The sequence below is a fragment of the Electrophorus electricus genome, chromosome 1 (assembly GCF_013358815.1).
Source record: "Electrophorus electricus isolate fEleEle1 chromosome 1, fEleEle1.pri, whole genome shotgun sequence".
NCBI classification, from domain to species: domain Eukaryota; kingdom Metazoa; phylum Chordata; class Actinopteri; order Gymnotiformes; family Gymnotidae; genus Electrophorus; species Electrophorus electricus.
The window spans coordinates 15,570,564-15,581,480 of NC_049535.1; the positions used below are offsets into that span (position 1 = coordinate 15,570,564).

General features: G+C 45.7%; 2 protein-coding genes across 3 annotated transcripts in view; both read right to left on the reverse strand.

Annotated features, from left to right (window-relative positions):
- Positions 1-315: 315 nt before the first annotated feature.
- On the reverse strand, positions 316-6,345 carry fzd7b (frizzled class receptor 7b). Of its 2 annotated transcripts, none has more exons than XM_027020814.2 (2): positions 6,169-6,345; positions 316-2,833 (listed from the first exon to the last, which is right to left on the reverse strand). In XM_027020814.2, exons 1-2 carry the CDS (start codon positions 6,321-6,323, stop codon positions 1,186-1,188), a joined length of 1,803 nt encoding a protein of 600 aa, XP_026876615.2. In that variant the 5' UTR covers positions 6,324-6,345; the 3' UTR covers positions 316-1,185. The 2 variants fall into 2 exon arrangements, with proteins under 2 accessions (XP_026876615.2, XP_026876616.2); XM_027020815.2 differs by lacking the exon at positions 6,169-6,345 and adding an exon at positions 3,141-3,482.
- Positions 6,346-10,696: 4,351 nt separating this feature from the next.
- Positions 10,697-10,917, reverse strand: part of cdk15 (cyclin-dependent kinase 15) — an 18,602-nt gene continuing 18,381 nt past the window's right edge. Inside the window, exon 14 of the mRNA XM_027020765.2 lies at positions 10,697-10,917. This exon is cut by the window's right edge and continues 1,072 nt beyond it. The gene's annotated coding sequence lies outside the window, so the exon portion shown is untranslated.

Below are 10,917 nucleotides of genomic sequence, written 5' to 3' on the forward strand. Positions count from 1 at the left end.
TATTACCAATGCATATTCATTACCAATGATCTTTTTTTTAAATAATTCAAATATGTTTCAGGTAATAGACTGATCTTAAAAAGTATTTCTGTGAGGGAATTTAAGAACAATTTGGATTAACATAAATACTTAATTTTTCCTGTCTATAACAACTATTATACCCCCTACAATCTACTGATTGTAGTGTTTATAGAGTCGACAGTAACAAAATAAGTAAACCAATGCAAAAACCCCAAAACAAGAGAATATATTCTAGTCAGTGAGTAATTTCAAAGTCAAATTAACTGTTGGTTAGAAAAATACCAAATAAATAAATAGCGCATTCTAAAAATCTATTTTTATTGAGTGAAACTGCTGAATTCAGAGTACTGTATTAAAAATGAGGTTACTTTTAATAAATACATGTCGTCTTAAAGGGTAGCATAGCATTTAACAAAATGAAATCTGGTAACAGTTTTCCTCCTTTGACTGTACAAACTATGTACTTTAATTAATCTTTATTCCCACCCATCACAAACGCAATTATGGCCTGGGTCAGTTTGAATTTACTTTGCACAAAAAAAGTAAAAATTGTATAAAGGTTTTACATTTAGACCAACCAAACTGAATCTAGTTCTAAAGAACATCAGAACACTTAGCAACAGAGATATACAAACTCATGTGCTGTCTGAGCCACAAACTCTTTAAAAGGAGACAAATTATCGGCTACAGTGGACTGGGCAACATTACAAGACAAAAGATTATAATAAAAATATTTTTGGCCATTTTAGTGATTAAAAAAAAGGTTTACCATTTTCCTGTCCTCAAAAATATCAATAAAATTCTCTCCATTGACATTCAATAAATGAATAATCCACTTAGTGTTCATACCAAAGGCACTGTTTCACTTTTCAATGAAGAATATGACACTTCTTTTTAAAACATCTTTTGAACAATTAAAAAAAGTCTTGGTCATGCAAAGGAGTTCTCTGAAAAATGTACATAAAGTCAGGGTCAAAGTTCAAGTATTTAAGTATCACAAGGGAGGCTTTTTGGTACAGACTGGTTTCCGGAGCGAGACCATCCTGTGGGTGTCCACCGGGCAACGTCCTTCACGACAGACATATGAATATTTAATTCACCCTGTAGGTCATGACCTGTAGTTCCACCCATTAATCCCACGAACCCTCCATCCCAGGGAGCCCGTCACACGGTTGTCTCGCCTTGGGCGTTCCCCAGACGCTTGTAGAACCGGCGCCACGACTGCAGCGTCTTCCCCGACCAGATCCAGAAGCCGGATGTGATGCCCACGATCATGGTCATGAGGTACTTGATCATGAAAACGGTGAAGTCGGGTGAGACGGGTGCGAAGTCCGGGGCCGGGCAGGGCACAGCGAAGCGCTTGCACGTCTGCATATGCCAGGTACGCTCCCACTGGGCGCGGAACGCCTGCTCGTAGAAGTAGCAGGCGATGACGACAGTGGCAGGCACGGTGTAGAGCACGGAGAAGACGCCGATGCGCACCATTAGGCGCTCCAGCTTCTCCGTCTTGGTGCCGTCGTGTTTCATGATGGTGCGGATGCGGAAGAGCGAGACGAAGCCGGCCAGCAGGAAGCTCGTGCCAATGAAGAGGTAGACGAAGAGGGGCGCCAGCACGAAGCCACGCAGCGCGTCCACGTCGTAGACGCCCACGAAGCACACACCCGTCAACAGGTCACCGTCCACCTGGCCCAGCGCCAAGATGGTGATGGTCTTCACGGCGGGCACGGCCCACGCCGCCAGGTGGAAGTACTGAGAGTTGGCCTCAATGGCCTCGTGGCCCCACTTCATGCCAGCCGAGAGGAACCAGGTGAGGGAGAGGATCACCCACCAGATGGAGCTGGCCATGCCAAAGAAGTACAGGATCATGAAGAGTATCGTGCAGCCTTCCTTCTTGGTGCCCTGAGCCACCGTGCGGTAGGCGTCCTCCCGGAACTTGTCGATGCACACGGCCCGGTCTTCCAGAAGGAAGCCTGTGACGTAAGCCACGGCCACCATGAAGTAGCAGCCAGAGAGGAAAATGATGGGCCTCTCAGGATAGCGGAAGCGGCGCATGTCGACGAGGTAGGTGAGCACGGTGAAAAGGGTACTCGTACAACACAGAACGGACCAAATTCCGACCCAGAGGCGTCCAAATTTCACCTCCTCTTCTCGGAAGTACATGAGGCCGTGAGGCTGAACATGCTCACACGGAGCCCCGCAGTCCTTAGCGCCTAGGAACTTATAATTGAGATAGGATGGCACAGTAAGCTGAAGAGGGCAGGAGAAAGGCTGGCCCTGCCGGTCCACGCTCAGGCGAGGTGTGAAGTGGTCGTGCACGTACGGTGTGGGGTCCGACGTCGGGTGGCCGGTGTCAGACGTGTTCTGGCCGACGCATATCTCCCCGGCCCCGTGCACGGGAAAGTTCTCGCAGCGGAGCCGCTCTGGCCACTGGAAACCGAACTTGTTCATTAGCGCCTCGCAACCCTGACGCGCTCGTTCGCACAGCGAGCGACACGGGGGGATGGCCTGCTCGAGGACCGTGCACACCGGCGCGTACATGGAGCAGAGGAAAAATTTCAAATCCGGAGAGCACTGCACCTTGACCAGCGGATAGAACTGATGCACCTCCAAGCCCGCGTCCTCTTGGTTTGTATGCCCCAAGAGATTTGGCATGATTGTCTGGTTGTACTGAATGTCCGTACAGAGAGGGATTGAGATGGGTTGACAGAAGCCGTGCTCTGGAACGGAGATGCCCTTCTCCCCGTGATACTGGCCGACACATGACCCCAGCAGCAGGAAAGACACCATCACGCAGACCGCCATCATCGGGACCCTATAAGGCACACGGAGCAACAGCCTTCGATGAAACGACAAAGATACAAGCTAAAAGGCTCAGATATTCCAGATACAGCCTTTAAACCGAAAACAGGTTGCAGTACCACTTCACTGTCCGAATAAAAATACGACTAAATTGCAGTTAGGGAAAGTCTGACGAAGTTTTATAGTCCCACTTTACTCCATTATGTTAGCCAACCTATATTTGGACCGCCTCTTGTCTATAATCACTAGCCAGCCTGTTTGTGCATATTACAGATCAGTGGCCGTTTCGCGTTATAAGACCAAGTTAAAAGAACACTTACAGAAAAAAATAAAGTATCCGTAGATAAGTCGGTTTGGAAACTTTGGAAAGTAAACTTTTGTCTTTGTCGATCCCAGTCGCAACTCGCCGATCCCTCGTGTAACCTTATTCACAGACTAATGTCCAGTTCACTGATTTTTTTTTTTCTGGTCAGGTATTCCTGGCCAAATTCCGCACTTCCTTCACGTTTCTCATCGTAGGCGTCGGAGAATGCTCGATTCCTCCAACCTTCCAACAACTGCGTTCCTAACAACAACCGCGTTTGCAACTTTCTTTCCAAACTGGTTTTGTCGCGTAAGCTGCCGATACACTCGCTCCACATTGCCCTCGCACTAATGAGACGGTTTCCAGACGCCCCCGTCATTCACTTACTTACTTACTTACTTACTCTCTCTCTCTCTCTCTCTCTCTCTCTTACTCTCTCTCTCTCTTACTCTCTCTCTCTCTTACTCTCTCTCTCTCTCCCCCTCCCTCCCCACGGGGCGGCTTGAAACCCTCACGACGTAACCAATAGTAAGATTTGTTTTTCTTAGCGCGCGGTTGCTTATTGGGCGCGTGGAAGCACATCAAAATGGGTGTGACTGCTGGAAACCTCCATCTGCACAAAAGTACGCTCAGACACTAGCAACTTTTTCGACTTTTTAACTTTTTAAACGTTTTTCACCACGTCGTAACTCTCTCTGGTATTTAGTAACTTGTTACAGATTGAATAAGAAAAGTGAAACATGGTCGTGCAAATTACTTGTCAGTGTTAAATACTTATTTGTCAGCGGTTACATTTTTCTGTGTCAGCCGAGTAATCAGTGGAACGTTAAGTAATTATCTTTGAACCTAGCTGTGGTTTTTGAACATAGTCCACAAATTCATCTGTTGACAAAAGTCGGTTGCAGAGACTTATCAAAGTGACAAAATAAATTAATACGATACAGGAAGAAGTGATAGTGCTGTCAGACACTGTGCGCGCGTGCGACCGAATGTGTGTGTGTGTGTGTGTGTGCGCGCGCGCGCGCGTGTGCATGGATGTCTTGGATGTCTTTATGAACCTCAAAGTTTACTCAACCATTTTCTCAAGAACGAACACACACATTCGGTCGCACGCAACAGTAGCCAAGAACGGTCAGCCGGTCACGGAAAACAAAGATGACCTGAGGACTAATAGCGCGGTTTACTTTTATTACTCCCGAGTATCTCAAATTAGCGTAACAAGCGCAGTAAAAGTAATTAAGAGCAGTGACTCTGTTCCAGAAGCTTGTAACCCACAGATGACAGTATGGAAGGCTTCTAAAGCTTTTAATACATGCCTTTGTAAACCGGTGTTATTCTTATGTGAGTAAAGCATACACTACATCAGAATATAAACTTTCGCAGTGCTTTTGTAGGTCTCCAGCAGTAGTGATTTACACACAAAAATATTTCCCAAAATTTACCACAAAAATGGAATGGCATTGCAGCATTCCTATGTGGACAAGGAGCATGATTTAAATTCCAGTCAGTTATGTCCTTCTAGATTACCAGTTAACTAAAAGGACATGAAAAGGTGGGATTTACTCCTGGCAGTCAGACCTTGTCTGTGGTTCCAACACAATTACCCAAATGGAGAAATTACAGTATGTGGCCTACAGGCATTTTTAAAATGACAACTAACTCTCACACTGGTTCTGTTTGTGTAGCTTTTCTCACTGTGGCATGTGTCCAGTGACCTGTGTCTTTTGGGTCCATCTCAGTGAATAGGCGTGTTAGGGGCGATTTCCATGATTTTCACAGTGCCCTTGCTACTCCCTACTCCTGTATGGGTATGCTAGAGGGCAGGTCCCACAGTGCGCAGCATCACAGGGTTTCAGCAGTTCCTGCTGGGGCCTGGCTCAGCACAGAGGCGTGGAATCGAAAGCAAAAAGCAAATCCTTTCAAAGACAACAGAGCATGCAAGAGCAAAAGGCATGCAAAGTGTGCAAGTGTGTATGTGTGTGTGTGTGTAACAGAAATTCACATTATTAAAAAAGAACCTGTTTAGAATGCAAAATCTTATTTTAGCAAATTTTGAAACATTTCCAGTGGGTAAAAAATGTTAATAAGTGATTGCAATAATGCATTTGAGAGACATCTCTCACTCTTTCTCTCACTCTCTCATTCTAACACACACACACACACACACACACACACACACACACAGACTGACAACAATGTGTTATTCTTCACACTGCTCCGTAGTTCTTTCAGTGCCAAACCACCATTTGCTCTTCCTGTGCGATAGGCCATATGTGCTGGGAACGAGAGGTGCTCAGATTAATATGTTACATATCACAGTAGTGAAAGGTGAATGGTTTATTCTCTTGTTAGCCTAAACGTCTTCAAACATGTGGACATTGTGAGAAAGATAACAACACGGTGGTAGACTGTAAATCTAAGTTGTACATATGATGGTGTTGGCCATATGGAATCTTCTGGATAAACATAATGATCACTGGAGATTTGTAAGGCCCAATCAAGGTCAAAGCTATTAACACTAGGAACATGCCAACGAAAGTTTCATTGAAGCTTGTTTTCGTGAGATGTCAAAGGACGTTTAAACTGTAATTAACTACCCTTTTGCCCTCTAACCCTGACCATAACTTTAAACCAAACCATTTATTTCATGTCTGAAAGTTTATAAAAGCACAGAGAATATTCTCACTCCACCCCACTGACCCCCACCCCCCACCCCCTTCACTGTCTGGAAGTTACTGAAAGGTCTGCTTAAGTGTTTATTAACCACTTAGTCCTAATATGAACAAATTCTTAACCATGTGCTGCTGGCCAACAATGCATTTTCTCTTTTGCCACAGATCCTTGCTGGCCCATCCAGCCCAGAGCTGTCTGACTCACATACCTGCTGAAAATCACCATTAAGTATAAGAGAGTCCTGTTTCAACGGTGCATGCGGGACTGTTAATTCTATATCTGCTTTCTGTTTTCTGCCACCATTTGAAACTGTTGCAGGTCTGCTTTAAAACAACAAAAGAAGAAAGAAGAAAAGCTCGTGACACACTCACTCATTCCGAATGGGTGATGAATCACTGTGAGTGGCCCCGATCAGCCTGGGTAATCCCTCTGCTTCACTTTCTCTTCTCCCAGGGCTGGAGCTGAAACACTGGGGAGTAAACAGACCAAGCTGAAGTGTCGAGCACAGCCACGGGGCCAACTCCATTTTAGGCAAAGCACTGCCAGCCAGCTCTGGCTGCGTATGGTATTGGTGACAGGTCTGTCCTCTTTTATCTTGGCCTCAGTGTATCTCATTTGCCCTCTGTATCTCTCTCTCTCTCTCTCTCTATTATGGTAGTACAAATATTTTTAATTCAGATATTACTTTCCCCTTGAGGGATTTTGTGAAATACGATATTTTAATAATAAGTTAACACCCCAGAAAAGTGCACTGATATTGGGGGGATTGCAAACATCTGCCAAATGATCAAATACCAAGTTAGGTTTGGTACCAGTGCTGTGTTTCGAGAGGTACCTAAGATTTGTAATAATCAGTATATCAGTACTGAAAATACCAGAACACATTTTTCGCAGTAAAATAAATGCTCCTGTTGGTATAGTTTCTCTTTCTCGCTCTCCCTCTCTTTCTCTCTCTAACTGACTCTGTCCTTTTCTTGTTTCTGTCAAACACAAACACAACCATACACTGTTTTGCCCTCCATACAGTACTTGATTTAACATACACAACTTGTCAGTGGCTCACTGTTTATCATGATGGACTGGTGGGGGAAAACTGTGCTAAACGTTGCCCAGGGAGGCACCAGGTGAGGTGGGTGCAGGGACACAGGAAAGTGAGAGGCTCCAGATGGCCTAAATCTGTCCACAGTTTACTCGGCCCCTAGCGTATACACTAAAGGCAGAGAGTACATATACAGTATTAAGTGGTTTGTGAGTTACAAAGTTTGGCTTCATTTAAGATACATATATCAGTTTAAATTGAAGAGTACTGCGACATGGATTAAATATGAACTACCAGACTAAGATTTGAAATGGCCCAAATGTAGGGTCTCCAACCAACTACCTTACCTTTAAGCAGAAGGTATAATGTATAGAGAGCAGAAGACATTCTAGGGGCAATTTGTTTGCATGCGTGTGGGCATGTATATATTTGTGGTCATGTGCATGACTACGGACGCTATGGTTATGTGTTAACATTGGTCCCGCCTACTGAACATCCAGTATTTACCCTGGTGCCTTGGCTGACGTGTTGGCATAGCAACCACCACCTAATTCTCTGAGGGCTCACTGGACACTTGTGAACTTTGTCTCCCTCCTTCTATTTACATCGCTGTTTTTCACTCTCCATCCTCCTGTAGTTTTATTCACTTTTACCCCCCTTCTCTCTTATTCTTTCCTTCCATCATTTTCTCATTCCATCTCCGAGAAAGTGGAGCTGATGAAACCCAGACGACCTCCTTATCCGCGTGCATTTTATCCGGCTCCCATCAGCTGTTCTCTCCGTCTCTGCATCCTCGCATCCGCCCTCCCACTCATCCGTTACTCCACGCACTCCTCCTTCTACATTCCTCTCCTCTTTTACCATCCTCCACGATGAAGACCCCAGAGGTGGGAATGTGGCTTCACAGCGCAACTCTGTGAATCACAACAACATTATTCTTCAATGTGTTATCTTATTTCTAAAGTCAGAGTTTTAGAGCTTTTTTTTTTTTTCTATGTCAGGAAGGGAAATCGTAGGCTGCGATTGGCTGAAATATGCATTAAATCTCTACCATCCCAGACGCACGCTAAATCTGGAGCTAATTTTGTCCATTTACTGTACTAAATGAAACATCAGTATGGTTTGCATTAGGTGTAGCAGTGCAGTTTAACTGGGACTATACTGATGCATTACTGTGTAATTAGCAGGAAGCGTGGCCCTGCAGTGCAGTGACCCAAATCACTGCCATATGAACCTCATCATCTCACCAGTGAGCGAGGGATCGACACAAACTGCCCTGGACTAAATATAGGGCCAGACTCGTCTAAACCAAATTTAGCTTAGGCTGTGCTCACTCACTGGTTCCCCGATGCTGTGTCCTGCTTTATCAAAATAGTGATGGGCAGTGAGGTTAAAAACACAGCCGGTGAGGCAGTGCGGCACAGTGGACCTGTGTGGGAGTGCCTGCCACGCCCCTAAATGTGCTGTCAATCATACTGTTAAAGGCACTTTTAGGCCTAATCAAAAGACAATTAATAATCTAATAAAGGGGAGGGGGGATAAATGACTTCAGGTTATACTGCTGCTTTTATGTTAACGTCTAACAATTAAACAATCAATTAAACAATCAAGGACTAAACGCAGGAATAGTCATTGTTATTATTATTCTAAGCACTGATTTTTCACATTTCCTTTTGAGACATTACCCTATATTTCCAAACACACTTATGCGGTAATTGTCGCACTCTTACACACTCACACTCAAAGCTCTCTGACATTAAGTGTGCACATCTTCTTTATGTGCGTGCGGACAGAATGGGACAAGGCTGATACCAATCAGCAGGGACTCCCTCTCGACAAAACCGGAGATGACAGGAGGTGTAAATGAGTCCTGGAAAGACAAAGGAGGCATCCCAAATCTCATTATTTCAGAGGGAAATGGAACTCCTCCCTAGGCCCCTAACCGTGCCGCTCTCTTTCTCCCTCACCCTCTAAATCACACTGTCATTTGCATGCTAAGTACGGGTAGATATTCTGTTGGTAATGCCCACAGGCAAGAGATAAGCAGACTGAATTAACAGTCCCTGGGGGGTGCAGGGGATGAGGGAGCGGTGAGGCGGGTGAGGGTTACAGATTCCGTCTCAGGGGCCTGGAGAGAGAGAGGGAGAGGGAGAGAATCAGAGTGCAGAACAAAGCCACATCTCAAAGGCTTTTTAAAGTAGATATAGTGCAATGTTTTTCTCAGTAGAGCCATTCAGAAGGGCAGGACAGGCTACCGGAGGAGACAGCCTTCAGATATCTGGGTCTTTTCTCACATTCTTCCTCCACAATTATTGATATGAAAGCACCGACCCCACCTGGTTTTAACCCTTTACCCATGATGCTGTGGAACGTTCCTGGGAAACAAATCTAAATCTAACCCCAGGCCTGTGAGGCCTACGTGGCTTGAGGTCGTGTGTGGCACCAGCTGTCTCTTGCATCTGTCTGAAGGGCTGTGAATAAACAGAGCTAGATAAACAGTGCAGGGCTGAGACAGACCACACACCGTGCCGACACACACAAGGACGTGCCAATACTTTTTTTTTCCCCACCGGGCAAATGCTACCGAAGGCTCTGGGTGTGATCCAGCGAGATTTCGGGCCACGTGTTCAGTCCGTCTCTCCAGGTAGCAGTCAAGGAGTCTGGGGTGGGGGGTGCGGCTCAGCAAGAAGAAGAAGAACAAGACGGACGTTGGGCCGAAATGGGTGGATCGCCGCTCAAATCCGACGAGAAGCTTCCAGCGCGATTGGTTACGTAAACGGAGCTGTTTCCGGCGCTCCGGCAGAGCTGGTGACAGACAGACGGAATGCCCTGTCTACCTTGTCACTCATCCGGATGCTCTCCCCATGCGAGGAGGCTTAGATCAGTTTCGCCTCTTGGGATCGGTAATGCAGATATTCCGTCTAGCATGACGGCAGGGAGAGGAATGCATGCACATACATGATCCAGATCCAAGACGTTGTCTGCAGTTTTGTAACTGTGGGGCATTATTTCACTAGGCTGCATCAACATAACATCACTTGTATTAACTAGATCCATAGCACAGGCCTTGAGAATGCTCTGTGTGTGTGTGTGTGTGTGTGTGTGTGTGTGTGTGTGTGTGTGTGTGTGTGTGCGCGCGCGCGCATTGTTGAGGCCTCTTCTTCCTAGCAAAGCAGAGCAAAATATATAAGCTTAAAACCTGAAACTACATCTCCTGTTTCTACAGCCTTGTTCTTTCATTCTAAAATAATAAAGCTGAGGTGAGCTGAAATCTTGCTAGTGCAGGTTACAAGTCCACATGAGAATGATTTAAGTCCTGCAGAACAAACATGGGAGCATTATGGGTGAGTGTGCACCGTGTGTTTTTAATTTAACGGCCTTGGATGGCTCCATCAGAACTCCCCATCTCCCTCCTCCTGAGGGACCCCTTTGCATACTGCCCTTGGAGATATGCTGAGATCAGCTCGAGAAACTTGCTGTGAGCATGTACATGCGCCTGATGTGTGGGTAAACGGATGCACCCTGCACCGCCCCCTTTCGGCTGGTACAGTAGTGATAGGAGAAGGATTTCTCTGTGAGTAAATTCGAATTCAAATACGTGTGTGAAAACCGAGCTGATGCCAGTAGGAACAGGGTAGGAAGCAGTTGGGAGTGTGTGTGTGCGCACGTGAGTATATGTTAAATCCCTGCAGGTCTGCATGAAATCCTACCCCCCTGGGAGTGTGCAGTTACTTGTACAACCCCATTTCCTGACTTCTTAATGTAACCACAAATCTTTTTTACATTAAAGTTACTTTATAATCATACATCTCCCTCAATCATGTCCTGCCTCTTGAAAGAAAACAAGGAAACGCAGATGATCTAGTGGAGATATTTATTTCGAACCCGATGAACAACAGATTTTCCAACACACAGACACACCAGCTGTGATCTGAGCTCACGTGTTACACACCTGGACGGATATGAAATCACCTGATGATTCAGGTCTCCTGTGTATGTAGATGGAGCAATGGCTTCTTCCTCTTATCAATTGCTGGGCCATTTAGCCTTAGAAATCCCAGCTTGCCCTGACTGGGCCGCG

What these genes read in the sequence shown, in the direction of transcription:
- fzd7b (XM_027020814.2), bottom strand. Translation starts at nt 6,323, where the DNA reads ATGGAGTTGGCCCCGTGGCTGTGCTCGACACTTCAGCTTGGTCTGTTT. An exon ending in TCATCACCCATTCGGAATGA is followed by an intron (nt 2,834 to 6,168) that starts GTGAGTGTGTCA and finishes TGTGCCTTATAG; the next exon opens with GGTCCCGATGATGGCGGTCT.